Consider the following 22,770-nt stretch of genomic DNA (forward strand, 5'->3'; position numbering starts at 1 on the left):
AATATAAAAAATTAATGAGTTCTATTGAAAAGAAATGTTTACATCGAAAAAATAAAATGTAAATAATATAGAAATTCTGTTACAATAAAAAATGATTGAATGTTTCATACACTTTCGTCCAAATACATTAAAGCACACCGTTTTTTAATATTACGTCACGTATGGATGCCTTGTAAATGAATTTGAGACGAATTGTATTACAATAATGACCATTTTGTTTAATTACTTTGCCACACTATTACATGGAAAATTGTACATTTTACGTATTTTTAACTTCTATACCTATATACCATTGTCGAAAGAATTGTGTTAAAATATTTTTATTTTATGTTTCATTTATAAGAGAGTTCTCATAATGTGTAAAATATGTCGGTAAAGTTTCCATACAACATTCACAATTTGTTGGTTCCAATATCAGTTATGATAAATAATTAATAATTTATAATTATTAACCAATGATTAACTGATTTTAGCTTATATTATTTGTACTTATACAAATCGCGATAATGTGATCACAATATCGTTGTAACATTACCGTAATACATATAACCAAAGATCGATCAGTAGATCATATGTGGTCAAATTAAAATTTAAACGTGGAAGGAATGAATAGTTTTTCTTTTATATAAAAACTCAAACTTAATTTTAACTAAGTTACATGCAGTACAAAGATAAGGACATGATATTTCTCTGCGTCAAACAGTTATTTGCTGTATAACATATAAAAATATTTTTTTATTTTTATATTGTTCAAACTCTGTGTATATTCCTGATCCAATCGCCATATTTTAACTCGATATTAAAGAATACCATACAATCATTGTAAAAAAAGGTAAACATATAATATTTGTTGGTAATATGTGCTATTGGAAAAGAAATACAAAGAATTCATGTTGAGAATACAAATGTCTATTCTTTTAGGAGGTATTACAATATATCTATACGTATTTGATAAAAAGCATAATTGTATTTCTTAAATATTAATCTAGGCTCCTATTTTTTCTATTTCATCTGCATCTTCAGCATCAAGGTAATGTATTTTTCTTCCAAAATGTTCTTCTATATCCTTACATATTTGCATTGCATGAGACGAATCTATTAGATTAATAGCAATTCCAGATTTACCAAAACGTCCAGCACGACCAATTCTATGCAAATATGTTTCACAATCTGCTTGCCGATTTTGATCCACTGGTAAATCAAAATTGACAACTATTGTTACTTGTTCAACGTCAATACCTGCAACATTTTTTGATTACTGAACCACTTAAATAAATATATAATTAATGTTGGAAAGTTATAAAAATGTTTTCCATATTTATACTTCCATAGTTCTAAAAGCACGTAATAAATATATAGAAAGAAATATAAAAAGCTTTAGACTTTAAAACTAGGACTGGAGTTACATGAATACCTCTGGCTAAAACATTAGTTGTGATAAGAACTTTTTCAAGACCAGCTCTAAAACGATCCAAAACTGAAATTCTCTGTTCAACTGTCAGTTCCCCAGATAAAACAGCTACTGCATGACCATCTTTTGTCATTTTTTCGGCTAACCAACCCGCTGTTTTTCTAGTCTATAGGTAAATGAAAAATACTATTTATAATTTTAAAACGGAAAAATCACTCATCAATACAACATAAAGATATCTTACATGACAAAAAATAATTGCCTGTCCTATTGTTATTACACCATATATGTTGGTAATAGCTGCATATTTTCCATCCAGATCCTTGCATTTTACATAATATTGTTTAATATTATCTAAACTTTCCTCTTTTTTCAGTAACCTTATTATTAAAGGATTATTAACTATAATTTCTGCAAATTTCATCACTTCTGGCTCATAAGTTGCAGAGAAAAACATCATTTGACATGTGCGTGGAAGCTGCCTGTAAGCAATGTGTTTAAATGTAAAATTTAAATATAAATACAATATGCAGCTTGAAATATCATTTCTTTACGTTTTTATAAACTAAAATAATTACTTATGAATACGAATACACTGGTCTTGATGACCTTGCGTTGCTATCATTACATCTGCTTCATCTAAAACAAAAACTGATATTTTACTTAGACTAAAGAACTTAAATTTAACAGCCCAATCTAAAACTTTTCCTGGTGTTCCAATGATTATGTGTTCTGTAATCTTTGATCCACGACTCACTGAAATAACAAAAAAGAGAGATGTAAATTTTTGTTAAAAAAAGATAATTTCTGTATGGTTGAAAATGATCTATAATATGTATTACTTTCTTCTCCTCTTACAGCATATTTTATTTTTATTTCATTACAGAATGCAGACATTTTAGCTGCTACTTCTCCTGTTTGTATAGCTAATTCATAAGTTGGTGATAAGCAAAGCACTTGAGGATAATTTTTGGTGGTGTTGACTCTGCTTAGCATTGCCAATACAAATGCAGCTGTTTTACCTGTCCCAGATTGTGACTGAGCAATCATATTTTGTGGTCTATAAATAATCGATTAAACTTTATGGTTGTCATTTATTCTTTGTATTAAAAAATGAACGAAACTTGTTTATATTAGAAACAAACTTACGGATCAGCAAGTAAAGTAGGTAATGCAGTTTCTTGAATTTTTGATGGAGCATTAAATCCCATTGCATATACTCCTTTTAATAAAGCAGGTTTACTATAATATATATTATACTGTATAATCTTTTTAAAACAATATCAATATAAAGAAATTAATAGCAAAAATACCAACAGATGAAGAGCTTCGAAAGATTTAACACTATATAAAGGTGAAGATGGATCCTTTCTTTGAACTTCTATATCTTGTGTTGTTTCTACCAAACCTTTACGTATAATTTTTTGGAATAATGATTTTTCTGCGGCTGAGATTTGCTCATCCGAACCATCATCATTTTTGGAATCTGTATTTGCTGTATTTTCTTTAGGTTCTTTATCTATATTTAGATTGGACACCTGACACGTCATAAGAGTCGACAAGTTATTATTTCGGTAAAAAAAAAGATAATAAAAATGTTTCGTTATAAAAAGGGGTTAAAATTATTATATTATTGATAGATTTAACATGCTTTAACTGTTGAATATATATAATTTCAGTAATTAAAAATTAAGCAAGGGAGGTACACAAAAAAGAAACTTTTTTGAATAGCAAATGTGTAATAAACAAACAATAGCGAGGTTAAGCCGGTGATACACATATATGATAAAAATATTACCTTTGCTGATAGTTTGTCTTGTTCGTCTACGAATTTAGTCCATTCAAGTTCAGCCGAAGCCATATTAACATTGATACATTCACAATGATTAAGAAAATAATTTAAGTTTTAATTAGAATGATAAAATAATACAATTACTCGTCGCGATTTTTAGCTAACGCAGCGTCACAGCACGGCATAAACAATAACTAAGGCATATATATTTTTTGTGAAGAATGATTTAAAAATGGCAAAAGTTAATAGTGATATTAATAAATATTGGAAAATTTAAATAGACGATAAATAATAAATGATAAATTTAATGAACAAAATTGGTTTTCATATACATATATATACATATATGTAGTGATTTGTGAATATACTTTTCTTGCTTGCAAGGAATGTGATTTTTTCACTTTGTATACATATGGTACCCTCAGACTATCAATACATACATATATGTATATTGTCAATGTTTCAAGGTTCTCAATATTTATTGATAAATCGCATTTTGTCGAGAACCTTGAAATATTGACAATATTATTGATTGTCTGAGGGGATCCTAATATCAATTTAATTGTAATTGGTATTAATAATAGTAATAAATTAATAAATTAATAATAATAAATATAATATATATGTATTTTCAAAACATATATTTATATATATGTTTATAATTTTTTCTAAATTTATTGTTTATAAAAATTCAATGTTTCGTTTCAAATTTGAAAAATTTCGTATTTCGTACATATTAACAAGTATTAAAGAAATAAAGTTATATATTCTATTTATGATAATGTACTTTTTGCAATGTATTGAATAAATACTTTCGACTTAATTTTTTAAAAGTATTTATTATAGAGAAGTGTCATATATTTTTTATATTATCACACTGTAAATTAGTATAATGATATTTGTAATAAAACATCTATCTACTAATTTACATAGTATAGATTATATCAAGCATGAAAAATATGATGGGTTCATTGATACTTTACAATTATTTTAACTGCCTGATATATGCATAATTTAAGCATGTCATTGATTAATATTGTAACACATTGTAATTGTATTCTATAACCTAATTTACTTTTAATTTTTATAGCAAATATGAGTAAATATATGCATAAGTGTAACATCACTCTAAGATAACCTTCAACAAACACATACATTGTAGTGGTTTGAATGGTTTTAATTTAAAATACTATACAACGTAGATATAATTTATGTGTTTTATGTAATGATACATGTATATTCTTGCATTTAAAATTACAAATTTTCGAGATTAACATATATGCTGTGTAATAAATGATAGCCGTTAAATGCACAATATATTATTAGGTACTACCGTGTATATTTTTATATGAAATATACATTTCATATTTGACATATGTACAAATTAAATGGTCAAGTTTATTCACTTCATTTGTAAAGATATATTATACAGTTTATTCGCAGCCGAAAATGTTTTTTTTCTATTTCCTGGACGAAACATACTTTAAATAAAATGTATGTAAAATACGAAATGCGTTTATTCATATATAGGCTGCTTCGGTGAAATAAAATATCTTTGCTTGTATAAACGTAAATATGAATGTACTTATATACTTCTTCTCTCTTTTTTTATCGTAATACACTAGATTAAATATGTTCAATATATCTCTTAAGAAACTTTTATAACTGTGGTAGTGGTCTTAGTTCCGCTTGATTGCGGCACAAGGCGAACGGTTATCAGCGAAAGGTCAAGCATTTTACGCTGGTATTTCTTGTGAAACACCATAGCAGCAGACTGCGTCTTAAACACAATCGTTGCGCTGCGCTCACCCATTTGTATGCTCTATAACACGAATAATATAAACAGATAATTATTAAATTGTTGAATTAAAGAAACCAATATGTATTTTAAAAAGGTTGCGTATTTTCAACTTGTTACAAAAACTTATTGAAATCATAATAATAAATTGCATAACAGATATATGATTCTAACATATAAAGTATTATAATAATTAAAATAAACGTTTTTTGTATATATACATATATACGTAATAAACAAGGTATATCAAGATAGATTTAAGCAAAATATTATCAAACAATATATTGCTAAATATATAGCTATATTCTTTTATTATATTGTTTATTGTATAGTTTTATATGAACTATAGTCGTTATTTATAAATATGATCTAAACTTTTAGATTAATGTAAGATATTCTTCAAAATAAATCTGCCAATTACATGTTAATATAATATTGTATCTATATTCATGTATATATATTAAGGAAAGTAATACAATACTGTAGTTATCAAATGCTTGTTTTTATTTTGTTATAAAGAAGAGTATTATCAAATATTGAATGAATACGAAACAATATTGGGATAATGATTTTTAAACAACTACAACAATATGAATTTGTCAGTTGTAAAACAAATTTATATACCTCAATGAAAAAAATACCCAAAAAGGTAAGAAACAATGTAAGGTTTCGAATAGTATTACAAACTAATAATAACTTCTCCCCAAACAAAGAAAAAGGAAAAAAGACGCAATTATTAGTATTACTATCGACACAAATGTAATATGTGGGATATTGTCAGAAACATAATCCGTAATTAACATAATCCGTAATTACATAAATCTTAATTGAAATCATTCTCAAAATAATCATAATTAAAATAGTAAAAAAAAACCAGAAAAAAGGAGAAAAAAAGAAAAAACCCACAAAAGAAACAAACATGCTTGAAGAAGAAAAGATTGGAATTGTATATCATTATAAAAAAAAAAAAGAAAAAAGAAAAAGAAACGACCACAAAAGAAACTGGACTTATGGTTTCTAAAGGTAAAGTATATGAAAAAAGGATCCATGAATTTGCAACGAAAATTCAAGTCTTAAATGTTTTCATGCAAAGATAGTCACCTCAATTGTTCCGATGCCTTGGCACATTCGTCTAATTTGCGCTTCGGACGTGCTTGCTGCTAAATTCTCTACCTTTACAGTATTTGTTTTTATTTCCGGTATTTTTTTCTGTTGTATAGGAGATTTTTGTAGTACAACTCTTTGGTTAGTTTGTGTATTAACAACAACCTTTTTCGCATTGGTATTCGTTACTTCTTGTACATTAATCACAGTTTTTTGAAGATTTCCTGGTGATTTTTGTTTAACAATTCTTTGTGAAGTACCAACAACTTTCTGTCCTATATTTGCTAATTTTCTTAAAACATCAGCTTGACTTTGACCAATTCTTTGAGTTGGACATTGAGCAACATTAACTAACTTGTTTTGCATCAACAGTTGACCTTTCTGCAAATTTGATACTGTTTTTTGTATAGTAGTGGCAACCTTTTGTGTATTTAATAATGGTTTCTGAATTACAATTCTTCGTGTTCCAGATTGGGAATTTAGTACTTTTGTATGTTCATTTCCTTGATTAATCGTATGTCCAGAATTACTGTCTTTTGTAGAATCTATAGAGTCATTGGGTTGTATAGTTTGTATTGTCCTGACAATTCGTATACATGATGATTTCTCTGCAACCTATAACAAAAATAGTCGTAAAAGATAGCATGCCGTGTAAAAAAGTATAAGAAAGAATAATAATATTTGAATTACTAATTTCAATATAAAAAGTTCATTAAAAAGATCAAGATTTTGCTTCAAAAATTACAATAAATGAAAAAGAGTTGATAAAACATTTTAATATAGAATAATCTTAATAAAAGTTTGGAGGAAATTAAATAGAACAAAAAGTATTTAAAAATATATTTTATTAGAACACGAGTAAAAAATATACAGAAAGTCTGATAGACCTATATATATATATATATATATATATATATAAATTATATATATATATAAATTATATATCTTTTTATTTAATAATATATTATTTGAGATATGTAAGTTATCGTTCAAGTAGAAATAAATATTTACAAATGGTATAATTCTCACGAATAAATAAAAACTGCAACAATGTGTTTTAGTAAATAAAAAGAATTGTTAATTTCCTAGATATTGCAGCACCTATTTCTATACCTATGATATTTATATACAATATATTTGAATCTTTCTCTTTTTCATTTTAGTATAATACAAACAAATAAAATTTTATCAGATATGATCACATTTTATACAATTTATTTGCTTGAGCATTAAGCACGAATTGCTTATAAAAAATATCATAATAAGAAAAACCGTTAATTACTCTCACTGTTTTACAAGCATGTATATCAAAGAAAGGAAAAAAAGAAGTAAAAAAGAGAAAAAAAGGAGAAATATTAATTTCATGTTTTGTGTACCGACAATTAGGAAAGCATGGCATCTTTAGTCATATACCTCTGTAGATTGTGTATTGGTAGGACGAGCACGTCCTCTTCCAGTATTGGTATGTCCTTTGTTTGTGGATGCATCTTTTACTACTCCCATAAGTGCTGATACAGGTTTTGCGTCTTGTATATTTTCATTTACTAGGAAGTGAAATTATTCATTACATACACAATTATATTCATTTTAAATTGTTGCCATTATTATTATTATATATAATTATTTACACAATATATTATAGTTATTTCTTAAACGAAAAATCATGTTATAACTGAAATATTATGACTTATTAAATAAATGCTTAATTATGATAATAGAAGAAAAAGAATAAAATAATTTTCAACAAATATTCTGCATACTTTGATAAAGAAATGGTAACTCTCTTAAATAATAAAATAAAAAAATAAAATAAAAAAAATATATTACTAAAAAAACTCAACTTTAACATTGCCTTTGAAAACGTATCCATTGTACTCAAGCAATTAATTACTAAATCATTTGTGTATATCTGATTTATATAATGAAATGTTATTATACATACATGTATTTTCGCTTTTAGTTTCATCATTTTGTTTCTCCATTGCAGCCATTTTTCGTCGATTTTCCTTCTCCCGCAAGATCTTTTCTCTAAGCCGTTTCTGTTCTTCCATCTTTTTTCTATATTCCTGCATTTCTGGGTCGTTTTCTTCATCCTATAAAAATTTATTTTGGAGGAATATGCAATGTGTGGGAAGGAAATAAAATATGAATGTGTATATACCTTTTTGTCATTATTCGTATTGTTTAACATATCCACTGTTCGTACTTCTTGAAGATTTCTGTTGCTAACCTTTATTCGTTTTGGGCTCAAATCACGTAAAGGTCTGTCTACAGAGTTGGGAACTCTTTTTTGTGGTAATCTAGTTCTTATCGAAGTATTCACTGGTCTGCTACTAGACTTCTGCACATGATTTTGATCATAATTCTCACGATACGCGGTTGACGAGCAAACCTTACCCTTCGAAACATGATCGTTTCTGGTTCTCGACGACAAATCTTTATCGCGATAATTTTGATGGATTCCTCTGTGATCCTGGGGATGAGCATTGTTTTTAAAAACTAGATTATATTCTTCACGCTTAATATGCTTGTTACCAATTCGTACGCCACCAACCTGTGGATAATTATTTTTTTGATCCCCTTGATCCGATTTATATTTAGAACTGGATTCATAGCTATCATCTCGCAAGTAACTACTTTCTAAAGGATACTGTTTATTCTGAGTTCCAGTTTGATTTTTCTGCGGCTTATTTTCTTGCCATACGTCAGAAAAGTATGCATAAGGATCCTGTGAAAATTCGTATAATTATAATTTCCTGTAAAATCTTGTTACACCTTAGATTGGTCAATATCACATGATACATACGTCGCTTTTATTTTGTTGATAATTTTGTTGATAATGCGGCGGTTCTTGTTGGGTTTGATTATACGAACTTTGATTCTGATATGGGATAGCGAGTTGTGAGAATTGGCCAGTAGGAACTTGAGATGATAAATTAGGTGTTTGCTGACTGGAATCCCATGCGAGTCTTGCTGTTTGCGAATCAAACCAGAAGGAATCATAAGTACGAGGAATTAATATAAAATTATAGGGAACTGATAAAAGTTAAAAAAAAAAAGTCGATAATCACTTGAAAGAACTTACCATCGTTTGTCGACTGAACGGCTCCTCGAAAGTGAGGATTGATTAAAATCTTGTGCCCTGGAGGTAAAGGTACATTGGGTACATTGGAAGTGGATTGTTGCGGTACAGGTAACGTATTAGTATTAAATTGACTGGTAGGTACTTGATCGGAATATCCGGACCTCGAATCGTAAACGGATCGGTTTTCAAATTGAGCTGCTTCTTGAAAAGGTGGTCTATTCTCGAAAGGTGGTTGATTTGGTATTTGATTGACGTTAGGATGATTAATAAGTGGCCCTTGGGAAGAAGCTTGACGTGAATATCCTTGCATAGGTAACGGTTGACTGCCCTGTAACAATGGCGCGGTCGATGTTCCAGGTACGACTGAATTCAGATTTCCAAGAAGCGTTCCTCCAGGATTTCCTTGCAACAATGGACCTTGATTGTTTTGCATCAGCCGAGCTTGATTATCTTGCATAAGAGAAGCTGAGTTTTGAAACGGGGCTGTACTCGCACCAACTGGCGCCGGTTGAATTTGGACATAAGGTGGTTGATTCGATGGATGGCTGTAAGGCGGTCCTTGAAGAGATCCTGACAAGCCACCTCGAGGTCCGTAATCTAATCTTGTCCCGATTGTTCTAGGAGCCACTTGATTTTGAAATTGATTAGGATTGAATTGTGGTCTATTATCTACAAAATGCGATGGGCCTTGGAGCGAACCATTTGGAGAATAATGCTGGAAGGGTTGTACTTGAGAATTTTGTTGCTGGTAAACAATCTGTTGTTGGTTTTGCATATTGTTTGGTACTCCGAGGAAAAAGAGTGGCCAGGTCTCGAGTAAAGGTGGCCTGCATACTGGTGGTGGTTGATTATCGAAGTTTGCGTTGCGTGCATTACCGAACCTGGCCAATCACATTTTACAAACAATTATACACTCTAATAGGCATTTTAATATTCTAATATTATACATGTGTACACAGAAACGCGTATATATAATACCATAAATAGATAAAGACAGAGACCTTAAGAATTGCAACAATTGCACATACCTTGGATTAAAATTTCCCGAATTTTGTGTATTAAATCTTCCACCGCGATTTCCTCTTGTACTTCGACCTCTTCCACGGCCTCTAGATGCTAGCTTGGATGGTTCAGATGTTACTACGTTCTCCAAAGTATCCGGTATATGGTTATTCATTTTCGAAGAAACGATAGTTCTTTCATTTTGAAATCTGTTCCTCCTTTCTTTAGCTTCTTCGCATTCGTCATCTTCCAATCCTTGTCCATTCCCAGAGTAGACTTTTGCATTTTTCTGCAACTTCTCTCGTAGATCTCCCTTTTCGATATTATTCGAAGTATTAATGTTATCAATTGTAGAAAATTCATCGTTTTGTCGGGTTTGTTCGCTTTTATATTCATTAATTTCATCTTGTTCGTAATACTTCGATTGAGCTTCTAGCTGATTTCCGTCGTCGTAAAAATCATTGTCGTTGCTTCTATCAGTTTTGCTCCTACTAAACTCTATGTTTTCATCTTCACCATCTAAGTCATCAAGTGCGTCGGTTACTCCTAAGTCCAGTACATCATCTGTTTCCTCTTCTCCCTTATAGCTATTCTGCTGCTCAGGGAATTAAATTGCCAAATATTTGTAATGAAAATATAATATTTAGCCGTGGTCGTTACAATCTACTCTTAATTAACTATATGTTTATCAATTTATAAGAAGTTACTCTTCCATGATTAAAACGAAGGTATCGCATTTGAGAATTCTCGCACCATTCTTTCCTCCTATTTCTATCAATTTTCCTTCTTTCTCATCGAATCTCTTAATTATTATCAGCCGCTAATAATAAGATTTGTACGGCAAAAAATTTAATCGCAAGTTTCTCGACAAAACTTACTGTTAAGTACTATTATAATTCATGCAAATGAATATTACCGTAACAGTCAATTAGAATAATAAAATATTTTCTCAATAAAAGCGATAGCATATTTGATACTTCGCAATACGGAATTGTTATAAATATATATTATACAATATGTTACAATTCAAGGCAGCAGCAGCATGATATATTGCAGTTCAACAATATGTTTTCTTATTATGTTCGATTGTATTGCATATATTTTGGACAAATTGCATTAAGAATCATCGAGTTTCTATTTCAATTTTTTGAATATTTCATACTGCTTTTTAATGAAAAGGAAATAGATACATGACTTGAAATGTTATACAAGTTGATATGATATCCAAAGATATAAAGTATGTACGATGTATTGTTACAGTCGCTCAAAAGAACGAACGATATTACCTTCTTACAATACCATTGTATCACAACAATCAGACTCGATATCTCTTTTCCATAACATTTGAATGTTTTAATGAAAGAATTCATCATATATAGATTTCATCGAATCAAATATCTCTTTTCAATCTTTCATACATCTTACAAAATAATAATTGCGTAATTACATTTAATTTTCTAAAAATCTGAACAAGATGTGATTTCCATTTGTAATGAAATGAAATGTAATTGTGTGGACTAACTTTTTAAACACACTTTAAGAAAACTTATATAAACATGTATATTATAAACATTTATATATCTTTTATACATAAAAACTTTCATTAAAACACACAATTTTCATGACATCTTTGAGTATATTATTTGTAGTAATTGCACTATAAATCACAAAATTTAATAGTGCTTTCAATTGTAATTTGTTGAGAGGCTACGAATAGCACATTAACAAACTTGTGTAATCGTACTGCTTCAATTACCATTAACATTTATTCTGCTTACAATATCTAATAGTTGTGCTTTTTTAACAAACAGGGAAAAGGAAACATAATAAGTACAAATAACATAATAAATTAGGAAATATCATTACGTACAAGTTCTTACTATTTATTATACATATACAGAGTTTTATCGGCACTAATAAAAGTAATTATGAAATTTTAAATAATAAGGAAAATACGGAAAGCAATTATAGTACAAAAGATAGAAATTGCTACAACAAATAATATTATGATATAATATGAATACAAAGAATAAATATCAATCGTTTATCTTTCATTTTCCCTGCATAAATTTTTACTAAATATGTTATGGATGAGTTTTACATGTTCCATGCTTCATTTTCACATCCTTTGTATATTATAATAATGTTGAGAAATCTCGTAATAAATTTTATAAGTCAACAATTAATATGAAGCATTTGCATAAAATACAAAATTTTCGCCTACGCAAAAATGTATTATAATTTTTGTGCATTTGCTTTAAACTTTGAATACAATCTCATACGCATATAATAAGCACATAATATTTTCGCTCACAATTTAAGTAAAATGCTTATTTCACCCTGAAAAATTTCAAAATATTCAAATAGAATATATCTTTGTTTAATCATTTATAAAGTGATTCTATACATGAATTAATGATAAATATCTTGTGTCTAGGATAGTATCATCATACAATGAAGAATATGTAATTTGAAATTATGATTTTAGATTTGTTCATCCTAGTCATAATACACAAAATAAATCAGATATAACTAAATGAAGTCCTTCTTGCTTGCTGAAATATATCGTTTATAAAACACATGAAAACAAAATTATATCAAAATTAATCTGTTTGTATTAAATAATTAATTATTTTTGACAAAGTTCAGAAGAATTATTAGAAAATTCATAGAGAGTAACTTTATATGTGCAACTACTATTTCATACTATAATTTTTAAGATCGCCTTGATTAATAATCGCAATATGTTGATTTGTCATTACATTAACAAATAGAGTACAAAATTCTTAATTTTCTAACTGTAATATATATTTTTTAATATAATTGTTATTAGACTTGAACATTATATTGTATCATATGATGCATTATAATGAACCAATTTTTATTTAACAACAAAATAATGGTCCAGCAATATGCTCACCCTCTCCACTTCATAGTCGTCTGCTAAAAGAGCCTCTTCTTCATCATTGCCTAGATCATATTCTTCATCTCCAAGATCTTCGTCCAATAGGGTATCGTCACTAAACAAGTAAAAGTTTAAATAAAAATAGGTACAGCGGTCATCAAGTTAAAAATCTCTTTTAAATATATTTAACATATTTTTATATTATTAAAATATGTTTTTTCAATTAACAGATACAATAAATTCGTGTTAAAATATGATAATAAAATATAATAAGAAATTCACTAAACTTGAGGAAATGAATTATATACAACAAAAAGTAATCAAAACCATGTTTATTAAAGTAACCATTAGTACACAATAAAAACAGATATTATTTTTATGGTTATCATACTTCTTTGATATCCTGCAAATACAATCACTGTATTTTACGAAATGAATTTTAATTGCAAAACCAGTAAATGAATAATTCACAAAAAGATAGAATACAATGGATGATGGAAAAAACACAATGTACGTCACTATTAACAATGATTATAACTCTAACCTCAAATTAAACATAGCTATACGGAAGAAATAACAGATTTATAATTGTATATAAAATAATTCTGAGGTTAAATCGAATAGTAAAATTATATCAGAACATTAATTTTCTGTAATGGAAAAATAAATATCTCTTACTGTTCCGACATTGTACATCCACTTTCTGATACTTGAAGGAAAATCTGCAAACTGTGATGGCACCGAGACCCGAGATAACGAGCGTTGCGTAGCTCACATCGATTGTTACTTTCGAGGTATCAACTTCCTATATCGAAATCTCGAAATAATATCGAATACAATATCATAACAAATATAGTAATGGCACATATTATTCCTGCCCTTGCATATTGCATTAATTTCATACACTACATAAAATAAACAAAATTGAGTAAAGTACCACATATAAATCATTAATTTAATTATTAGCATTTTAATGGGCTAATACTATTATGTTTGATACGGTTATGTTTGAATTTGTGCATAAGTGCAAATGCAAATAACTTAAGTACACAATATAATTTTAACATGTCTATATATGTATATATACTTATACATGTATATACACAATATATGTCCACATATATTATAATGTTCTAAATATAAATGAAAAGAGTTCATGTTTAATTTAAAATTGGGAATGGCATATAATACAGGCTTATTGTTTCACAAATACTTATATAAACATTCTACAAATAATGTTAAATTTTCACATTTACATAAACGTAATTTAAAGTTAGTACAGAACTTTTTCCACAGCAAGCCTACTATAATTTTAGGAATAGAATCTAGCTGTGATGACACAGCTTGTGGAATTGTTGATAGTAAAGGACAAATTTTAGGTGAAGCAATTAGTTCTCAATATCTGACACATTTGAAGTAATTAAAAAATTTTGTTAATAATTTTTCTTATAATGCTTATGTAATATATTATAGAATCTTTTAAGATGATTTAGAATATAACTTTGATGTTTTCTAGTCTTGGAGGAATAATTCCATCAGTTGCAAGAGTATTACATAAAAACAATATTACAAAAACTTGTGAGAATGCATTAAGAGCTGCAAATCTAACGTTAAAAGATATTGATGCAATAGCTACAACTGTAAAACCTGGTCTTCCTATGTCTCTTAGAGTTGGAACACAATTTGGGAAATATCTAGCACAGATTGGGAAAAAACCTCTTATACCAATACATCACATGGAAGCTCATGCTTTAACAGCAAGAATGAGCAGAGAGGTCTTTTTATAAAATGTTCATATTTAATATATTATAAAATTTGATTAATAAGGAAGATATAAACTAACTTTTAATTACAGATTAATTTCCCATATCTTATTTTATTAGTTTCTGGGGCCCATTGTTTACTAGCAATTGTTGATAATGTAAATAAATTTTATTTACTTGGTACTTCTGTCAATAATGCACCTGGGGAGATGTTTGATAAGGTAATCATTGCATTGTTGATATCATCTCTTTTTTAACTATCATAATTTTGTTTACATATTTTTTAATACATTTTTAATTCACATAACTTAGATGAGAAATAGTAAATGGATTAAATTAAATTACTCTATAAGTTTACATTTATAGGTTGCACGAAGACTCAAATTAAAAAATATTCCAGAATTTAGAACTTTAAATGGAGGCCTAGCTATAGAAATTGCAGCAAAAAAAGCATCAAACACTGAACAGTTCTTTTTTCCACCTGTAATGACAAGATACGATGATTGTAATTTTAGTTTTTCTTCATTCTTAACTCTTTGTAACAAGTACATTGAATTAGAAGAAAGAAAACATAACATAGTGGGTGATGCAGTGATTCCTGATGCATATAATTTATGTGCAGCACTTCAATTAGCTACAGTGACACATATTTGTCATAGGACTCAACGAGCAATGGAATTTGTTAATAAAATGTCATTATTTCCTAAAAATAAACAAACATTGGTACGTTAAAAGTATGAAGAACACTGCCTTAATTTGATATATATGTGTGTTCAATATATATTGCTTATTTTTAACGAACAGGTTGTATCTGGAGGAGTAGCATGTAATAATTTCCTAGCTGAAGCATTGAATATTGTGAGTACGGAATTAGGTTATAGCTTTATAAGAACTCCACCTAAATTATGCACTGATAATGGGACGATGATAGCATGGAATGGAATAGAAAAATGGATTGCAGATGTAGATATCATCAGAAATCCAAACGAAATTGAAAAAATCGAAATAGAAAAGACGGTTCCACTTGGAGAAAATTGGATTAAAAAAGTAGAAGCAGCAAAATTAAAGTGTAAATGGGTAAAAATAAAGAAAAAACTTCTAAACAATTAAAAGAATAAAATGTCAAATACGTATATTGTTATGTTGCAAAGGTTATTAATTACAAGGTTGTTACTTTTTCATTTCTGTATATACTGTTTTCAAAAAATATGTTTTTGTTTTGATTATACAGTGTTTCAGTATGGATACGTTGTACTACCCGTAACAAAACACCATGTAATTCATTTAAATAAATATGATAAATTATAAGAGTGTCGGCGCATATTGCTGCATTTGTTTTTTTAACTTTGTACGTAAACAATCTTCATTTGAATCCATATCTTGAATGGAAATTTTTGCTTCTTCATATTTATCAATAATATGCCTAATCTTTGTTTTAATTTCACGTATCTCATCTGCATTTTGTAAAATTAGAGATGTTGTTATAATATCATCAAATTGTAATACTCTTTTTGGTTGAATTGATTCATCAAATTCTGAGAGAAATTCTGATAAATTATTTAATTTTAGTTTAATTTCATTATAGATTTCATTTGCTCCATTTGTATCCATTTTATTTACTATAATCATTGTAGGTCTATCTAGCAAATCAGGATTATAAAGTTCAATTTCCTTATTTAATAAGAGCACAGTTTCTAGGCAAGATCTATGTTTATGTCTTATAGAAAATTTACATCCCTGAATGTCTACAATAAAGAGCAGTAATTTTGTTCTTTCTATGTGTTTTAAGAATCTATGACCCATTCCTTTATTAATATGTGCACCTTCAATTAAACCTGGTAAATCTGCAACTGAAATCTCTCTGTGATCTTTATACTTTATAATACCTACTTGTGGTTTTATAGTTGTAACTGAAAAAAACCAAAATAAGTAAGAAAAAATAGTATACATTTAACTAGTAAAAAAATAATGTGTTTTATACACAGTAAACTTACATGGATAATCTGCAATCTTTGATTTAGCTTTTGAGATTGCATTTAGAAATGTACTTTTCCCTGCATTTGGAAAACCTATCAAACCAACATCGGCAAGTAACTGAAGATCAAGAACTATAGTGCGACTTTGACCTTTAAGACCACAATAGCCTGTCCTTTCACATCCCCCTATTCCACCTGTAGCAACTACCAATTTTGTATCCTTTGAATCCATTGTACCTATATTTTAACAAATAGATATCATAAACAATCAAGAATAATTATTGTTATTTATTATTACATGTACATTACCAAGTTTAATGCGATTTTGATCATAAACGGTGATACCAATTGGAACCTTTATATTTAAGTCTGTTCCAGGTATTCCAATGAGCCCCTTTTTGCTACTATCGCCTCCTGTTCCTGCTTTCAATTTCATATTTTCTAGTTTGTATTTAACATTTCGTAATGTTAATCTTTCTTTTGAGACAAGATATACGTTTCCTCCTGCTCCGCCCATTCCACCATAAGCAGGTAATCCAGAACCGCCGGTGCCTCCACTTACGTGAATACGCAAACTGTCAATTAAGCCTTGTCGCCTATATTTCCTTGGTAACTAAATAATTAATCCATAAATCCTTAATCTACATATTTGTAAACTATGTTGTCTCTACTCTATTACTATACTAATTGAATGAAAAAGGAATATTAAATATGTTAAGATTAGATTACCTTTGCTGCACAATATAAAACTCGTGTTAATACAACCATTCTTTTTTTATAAAAAGTATATATATACTGTATTTGTTTATGTACATATAAGATTAAATTCGGTTTGACTTTGCTTTTGGGGGATATAAAACCATTGATCTTTTCTTTGTCATTTAATAATTTTTAGCACGTAGAATCCAAAAATGCAAATCTTAACTTTAGAAATCCGGCAGTTTAAAAATTATGCATATCTAAAGTAGAACATTCATAGCGTATTTTACAGGTTAGTATTATTATTATTGCTTAGTCCGTACCTCTCGGCTTTGGACTTTTCGGTTTTACATCTCTTATGTCTATTTCTCTTCTTATATATCTACCACCCTCTCTTTTCCACTCTATTCTATATTTTATTGGTTAGTACAACGCCATATTGATTCTATCCATCATCTGATTGGTCTACACAGATGAGCATTGAACTGACTAACTGTATCGTATATTAGTTTGTGCTTCACTAGTAATCCATGAACAGATGGATTTTACCAGGCGACGCCAATTAGCAGCTGGGAGCCGCAATAATGTCTGTAGTGGATAAAATAAAACATTACCAGCGAAATATTGAAAAATGTGATGATAACGAGGATAGGGTGTGTATTGTACGCTAATTTCTATATTCTTCATCGTATACGATGATGCAGTTTTATTAGTATCGTTGAATTATAACCTCATAATGAAATCCAAACACGATTCACATCAATTTTATTTCTATCAATTTTAGCATTTATATATTTGTATGGTATTGTTCTTATAATAAAAATTGTGCTAATTTTAAATTGCTTCATATATTATGGTCTTCACAGCTATAATATTTTTTTCCTATTATATTTTATTTATAATTGTTTGACAGGATAGTAGGTTGTAATTAATGTATTGGCTATAATATATTATTTCAATTGTGTTACAGATACTTCATTGTATTTCAAAACTATCTAATCTGCCTGTAACGGTGCAGCATCTTCAAGAAACTGGTGTAGGACGCACAGTAAATGCTTTGAGGAAATATGATGGTGGTATAGGAGATGCTGCTAAGGCGCTTGTTGCAAAATGGAAAGCAATGGTTGCTAGTGAAGGAACTAGTGAAGGTGAAGATGAAGATGAAGCATGTGTTCCTGATGCACCTGAGAGCTACAGTGACAGTCGTGAGTCTCCAAAACCTGAGGAGAGTCCTGAAAGGTATGATAGAAAGAAATATGACTTTTATATAATTTTAATGTATGAAATAGATATGTTGTATATACAACATTATATATTGTAGCATGTAGTAGTTAAATGTTGAAATAAAATATAAAAATTCATTTTATAAGATGCAAGATATTTCTTACGATATTAAACATAATAATATCTTTTTCTTTCTAATGGTATTTTTATTTTATTTTATTTCATTTTATTTTATTAATTTTTAAGTAAATATGTATTTAACTAATTCTTCAGGCATAAAACTGAAGGAAGTGGAAAACATATTCATAGGCATAAGTCAGAAAAGAATGAAATGGCATGCAACAATAAATATACTTCTAAACATGAATCAAAATTGAAATCTGTTGAAGATCAGTCAATAAGTAATAGTGATATTGCTAAAAATTCAAGTAGTGATCTAGAGAAACAAAAAAAGCATGATAAAACTAAACATAGCCATAAAAATGAATTGGGAAGTGATAAAAAATCTTCAAAGGATACTAAAAGTGCCTGTAGGAAAGATGAAACTCACAGTTCTAAACATCGTAGTCATAGTAAGTCTAATAACACAGAAAAACATTCTAATAGACATATGGATAGTAGTAACTTACTCAAAAGTAGCGACGAGGCTCATAAACGCAAAAGTGATGATTCAAATATTATGAACAAAGAAAGTAAACGAAGGAAAATTTCAGATAGTGACAGTGATGAAAGTAAATCTCATGCGCATCCTCATGTATCCTATAATTCTGAAAAGCACAGTAGTAGTACCATATTAATTTCAGTTAAAATAAAAGATGAGCCTAAGGATAAAGACACATTAATTAAAACTGAAATTAAGCATGAAAAGAAAGACTCTCATGAGAAATCAAAGAGCACCTGTAGCAAATATCGGACTGACTCATCTTGTTGTAAATTAAAACAGAAATATGAAAAACAGAAATATAAAACTGATATACATACAAATCATAATAAAGATGAAACTAAACATAGTGATCAGCATTCTAATAAGGATTCTTCCGAATCAAAACATCACAGTTCCTCTTATAAGAAACATCATAATAAAAGCAAAAATAGATGTAAGAGAAAGGAGCATAAAGATGAGAAAGGTAAACATGAAAATAAAAACAATACAGATTCAAAGCATTTAAAACATGGATCAAAAGAATCGAAGGATTTGGTAAAAATAAAGCAAGAAATTAATGGAGACGAAGGAATAGATTGTCATTCAGGTTAGTTTATAAATATGTTGTTTATAAATGTTTTTATTTAACATTACCAAAAAAAGACGAATCTTTTATATGTAGTTTTTAATATGTATAATATTTTATATCTTTCACTGTTGTATCCATTTTATAATTTTTTAAATATTCAGCAAATTAAGTACCGGTAAAATATTTATTTGTTTAATAAACTAGTTCTTTTATTTTATTATTTTAAATCATTATTTTTGAAAAGTGTTCTAAATAGTGTTTTTTTGTATACAGGTGCTAGCTTTGCAGAAGCATTGGGTATGTGTACAATGGCTCAGACATCCAGAAAACGTACTAACAACTCTCCAAATACAAGTACAGCAAAAATGTTCAAAGCAGAACAATCAACTGCAAGTAATAAAAAGATAGCAGCCAGAAGTGAATCAACAAGTGATACTTTACAGGTACTTTGTGCTATATAATTAATAACATTATATTACTTACATTACAGTATATAATATAGTAATATAAATATAAACATAATGCACATTTTCTATTATAGACACCATCTCTTTTAACAACAAATATGAAGTTAGAGCCATTAAGTGTAGACTTGGCATCTACATTACCAGAGATTAGCCCTAATTACAAGCCACTGCCATATATTAATCCTGTTTATCGCAAAGAAGAAGATAAAGCTCTTACAGATGTAATGTATGTTAAAAATCAAAGGTATGTTTTGTATTACTACGAAGATATATACATATGAAAGCAATATGTTCATTTTTAATTTTAATTTTAATTTTAATTTTAATTGCAAAGGACAAAAGTATATTCAGGAAATAAATCTGGTTATACAACAGTACCAACTTTGTTTGAGATATGTACAAGGGTATTGATAGAGAATATCGATGGTAGGTTACCTATGACTTATTTATGAAATGACGTATAGCGATCATTCTATAAAAATATTCTCTAAGTATTTCTTTCATTTGTTATATGTAGCACTTGAATTTACTGGTGGTGTGCCTTTTGATATTATAAAACCTGTTCTTGAACGTGCAACAGCAGATCAGTTATTTATGTTGGAACATTATAATCCCTATTTGGTTGAAGACACAGATAAATTATGGAAATATCACTGCAATCGCGAATTTAGAAATAAACAAAGAGAAGAAATGGAAACATGGCGCGAGATGTATATGGTAGGTAGATTTAAAACGAACAATTCTCCTTATTTGTAATATCTTAGTTTATTTCGTATTTATTATTTCATATTCTTTTATTATTTAATAGCGATGTTTAGACGAACGAGAAGCAAAATTGAAAACGCTTACAGCTAATATAAAACAATCAATAGACAAATCTGTACCAGTAAGATCCACTAAACTTGCATATGTAGATAATGTTGTTAAACCTCCAAGAAATGTTCTTAAAAAGCAAGCTAAATATGGCACTGCAAATTCTGTACCTAATACTGCATCTACTATAAAAAAGAAATTAATTAGTGGTGGAGGACCAACAGCTGCTACAAATATTTCTGTTCCATCACCACCTGTATCACGTACAAAACCATGTAAGTATTTTTATACACGATGATAAATTACTGACATATTTTATAAGATATTATGCATGTATATACGATGGAATATCCTGCATGGTTGAGGCATGTAAAACAGGCCAGCTGAATATCTCGGCTGCCCTTGGTGATAAAAAAAAATGCATCAGACTGAACTTGCTCAGCATCGAGGGGTACATACTCTGATGTAAATAGCTGATGTAAATAATAAATAGATGATATAGATGATCGTGTAGATGGACGCGTAAAGGACATATGGAGGTTAATTTCGTTTTTTTGAATGGAATGATGTTTTCTACGTAACCATCTATAGAGCTTTTAAGACGCGTATAATGACCTGTGATTCAAGGTCATTGAAGATAGTTGAAGGTCAACTGATGACTATGACTATGAAAATAGTTTACTTTTAGGAAGTGATCGAACATTCCGGTGATTTATTTATTTAATAATACATTGCTAGTGCATTATTAGAAAGCTATTGATATCAGATTATGTACCCTTCGATGCCAAGCAAGTTTAATCTCATGCATTTTGTTACGTCGCGTAACACTCTACCTAGCCCAGGCCACACACCGCGGGCAATATGGCAACCAGATGTCTTCGGATACTCGCAGCGTACCCTCAATAGCCTCAAGTACCTTCCATAAATCTCATAGATTTCCTAGTAAAGGTCCTATTTCTGAAGAATTTCTAAAGACTATTGTCTACCACGGCTGGACAAGGGAAAGTTAGTTTTTCTCACGTATGATGCAACTTTCCTCCTACTACCCACTTCCTCTCGAGGGCGGTTAAGACCCTTCGTTTAACCAATTAACGACGAAGCCTATTTCCCTCACTCTCTTAACTAACATCGGCACCAACGAATCCGATGGTCCCGTGCGCTAGACACACCCATCCTTAGCTTTCCTCCGACACATCATCGTCTCCCAAGACAGTTCTGATTTTACATCCTTCGAACGGTCAACATCCTTCCACCGGGTATACACACCCGCAGATCAGTCACTCACTCATCTCGTACGCACCAGTGTAACTGCCTTCGTTATAAGTTGTGGAATAAACGGTGAAATATAACTTACTACTGTGTCATATTCATTCAACCACCTCTGTTATCTTCATCGAAACAGGGGAACGACTACTTCGCGGCGTCGATTCACCGAATCGTAGCGAGAATTTACGCCTCTCGCTGACGCGTTTTCCTCGCGACCGCGTCTCTCCGCGAAC

General features: G+C 29.2%; 5 protein-coding genes across 8 annotated transcripts in view; 2 read left to right on the forward strand and 3 right to left on the reverse strand.

Annotated features, from left to right (window-relative positions):
• Positions 1-715: 715 nt before the first annotated feature.
• LOC100748539 (DEAD-box helicase Dbp80) lies at positions 716-3,469 on the reverse strand. The gene is made up of 8 exons (XM_003491819.4): positions 3,210-3,469; positions 2,729-2,949; positions 2,561-2,653; positions 2,254-2,471; positions 1,990-2,167; positions 1,656-1,893; positions 1,415-1,577; positions 716-1,239 (listed from the first exon to the last, which is right to left on the reverse strand). Exons 1-8 carry the CDS (start codon positions 3,270-3,272, stop codon positions 986-988), a joined length of 1,428 nt encoding a protein of 475 aa, XP_003491867.1. The 5' UTR covers positions 3,273-3,469; the 3' UTR covers positions 716-985.
• A 937-nt stretch (positions 3,470-4,406) lies between these two features.
• Positions 4,407-13,907, reverse strand: LOC100748303. Its single transcript, XM_012389303.3, has 11 exons — positions 13,776-13,907; positions 13,113-13,212; positions 10,219-10,787; positions 9,191-10,071; positions 8,912-9,078; positions 8,660-8,833; positions 8,267-8,578; positions 8,048-8,198; positions 7,519-7,649; positions 6,103-6,720; positions 4,407-5,025 (listed from the first exon to the last, which is right to left on the reverse strand). Exons 1-11 carry the CDS (start codon positions 13,784-13,786, stop codon positions 4,852-4,854), a joined length of 3,288 nt encoding a protein of 1,095 aa, XP_012244726.1. The 5' UTR covers positions 13,787-13,907; the 3' UTR covers positions 4,407-4,851.
• A 10-nt stretch (positions 13,908-13,917) lies between these two features.
• On the forward strand, positions 13,918-16,041 carry LOC105681191 (probable tRNA N6-adenosine threonylcarbamoyltransferase, mitochondrial). 3 transcript variants are annotated; one of them, XM_033322496.1, is made up of 6 exons: positions 13,918-14,025; positions 14,414-14,513; positions 14,591-14,872; positions 14,953-15,081; positions 15,227-15,583; positions 15,665-16,041. In XM_033322496.1, the coding sequence occupies exons 3-6, from the start codon at positions 14,603-14,605 to the stop codon at positions 15,968-15,970; spliced, it is 1,062 nt and encodes a 353-aa protein (XP_033178387.1). In that variant the 5' UTR covers positions 13,918-14,025; positions 14,414-14,513; positions 14,591-14,602; the 3' UTR covers positions 15,971-16,041. The 3 variants fall into 3 exon arrangements, with proteins under 3 accessions (XP_033178387.1, XP_012244732.1, XP_033178388.1); XM_012389309.3 differs by having other exon boundaries at positions 13,934-14,513; positions 14,614-14,872; XM_033322497.1 differs by lacking the exon at positions 13,918-14,025 and having other exon boundaries at positions 14,405-14,513.
• On the reverse strand, positions 15,967-17,835 carry LOC100748659 (GTP-binding protein 10 homolog). Its single transcript, XM_024369831.1, has 4 exons — positions 17,566-17,835; positions 17,146-17,449; positions 16,855-17,073; positions 15,967-16,770 (listed from the first exon to the last, which is right to left on the reverse strand). Exons 1-4 carry the CDS (start codon positions 17,602-17,604, stop codon positions 16,163-16,165), a joined length of 1,170 nt encoding a protein of 389 aa, XP_024225599.1. The 5' UTR covers positions 17,605-17,835; the 3' UTR covers positions 15,967-16,162.
• Positions 17,836-18,022: 187 nt separating this feature from the next.
• LOC100748421 (transcription elongation factor B polypeptide 3) overlaps positions 18,023-22,770 on the forward strand; it is a 29,154-nt gene continuing 24,406 nt past the window's right edge. For both annotated transcript variants that reach the window (XM_012389306.3, XM_012389305.3), the window contains exons 1-8: positions 18,023-18,188; positions 18,506-18,774; positions 19,033-20,009; positions 20,265-20,434; positions 20,533-20,702; positions 20,793-20,884; positions 20,976-21,175; positions 21,267-21,546. In XM_012389306.3, the coding sequence (XP_012244729.1) occupies positions 18,120-18,188; positions 18,506-18,774; positions 19,033-20,009; positions 20,265-20,434; positions 20,533-20,702; positions 20,793-20,884; positions 20,976-21,175; positions 21,267-21,546 (2,227 nt within the window). In that variant the 5' untranslated portion in view covers positions 18,023-18,119. The remainder of the gene's footprint in view (positions 18,189-18,505; positions 18,775-19,032; positions 20,010-20,264; positions 20,435-20,532; positions 20,703-20,792; positions 20,885-20,975; positions 21,176-21,266; positions 21,547-22,770) is intronic.

This window comes from Bombus impatiens, unplaced genomic scaffold, assembly GCF_000188095.3.
Source record: "Bombus impatiens unplaced genomic scaffold, BIMP_2.2 scf_0640, whole genome shotgun sequence".
Classification (NCBI taxonomy): domain Eukaryota; kingdom Metazoa; phylum Arthropoda; class Insecta; order Hymenoptera; family Apidae; genus Bombus; species Bombus impatiens.

Coding starts and splice junctions, on each gene's coding strand:
- LOC100748539 (XM_003491819.4), bottom strand. CDS start 3,272: ATGGCTTCGGCTGAACTTGAATGGACTAAATTCGTAGACGAACAAGAC. Junction 2,168..2,253: donor TGCTGTAAGAGGAGAAGAAA/GTAATACATATT, acceptor TTGTTATTTCAG/TGAGTCGTGGATCAAAGATT. Junction 1,894..1,989: donor CAGTGTATTCGTATTCATAA/GTAATTATTTTA, acceptor CATTGCTTACAG/GCAGCTTCCACGCACATGTC.
- LOC100748303 (XM_012389303.3), bottom strand. Junction 10,788..13,112: donor ACGACTATGAAGTGGAGAGG/GTGAGCATATTG, acceptor TTCCCTGAGCAG/CAGAATAGCTATAAGGGAGA. Junction 10,072..10,218: donor TCGGGAAATTTTAATCCAAG/GTATGTGCAATT, acceptor GTGATTGGCCAG/GTTCGGTAATGCACGCAACG.
- LOC105681191 (XM_012389309.3), top strand. CDS start 14,254: ATGTTTAATTTAAAATTGGGAATGGCATATAATACAGGCTTATTGTTT. Junction 14,514..14,613: donor CAATATCTGACACATTTGAA/GTAATTAAAAAA, acceptor GATGTTTTCTAG/TCTTGGAGGAATAATTCCAT. Junction 15,584..15,664: donor CTAAAAATAAACAAACATTG/GTACGTTAAAAG, acceptor TTTAACGAACAG/GTTGTATCTGGAGGAGTAGC.
- LOC100748659 (XM_024369831.1), bottom strand. CDS start 17,604: ATGGTTGTATTAACACGAGTTTTATATTGTGCAGCAAAG. Junction 17,450..17,565: donor TTTTATATTGTGCAGCAAAG/GTAATCTAATCT, acceptor TTAATTATTTAG/TTACCAAGGAAATATAGGCG. Junction 17,074..17,145: donor TCAAAATCGCATTAAACTTG/GTAATGTACATG, acceptor GTTAAAATATAG/GTACAATGGATTCAAAGGAT.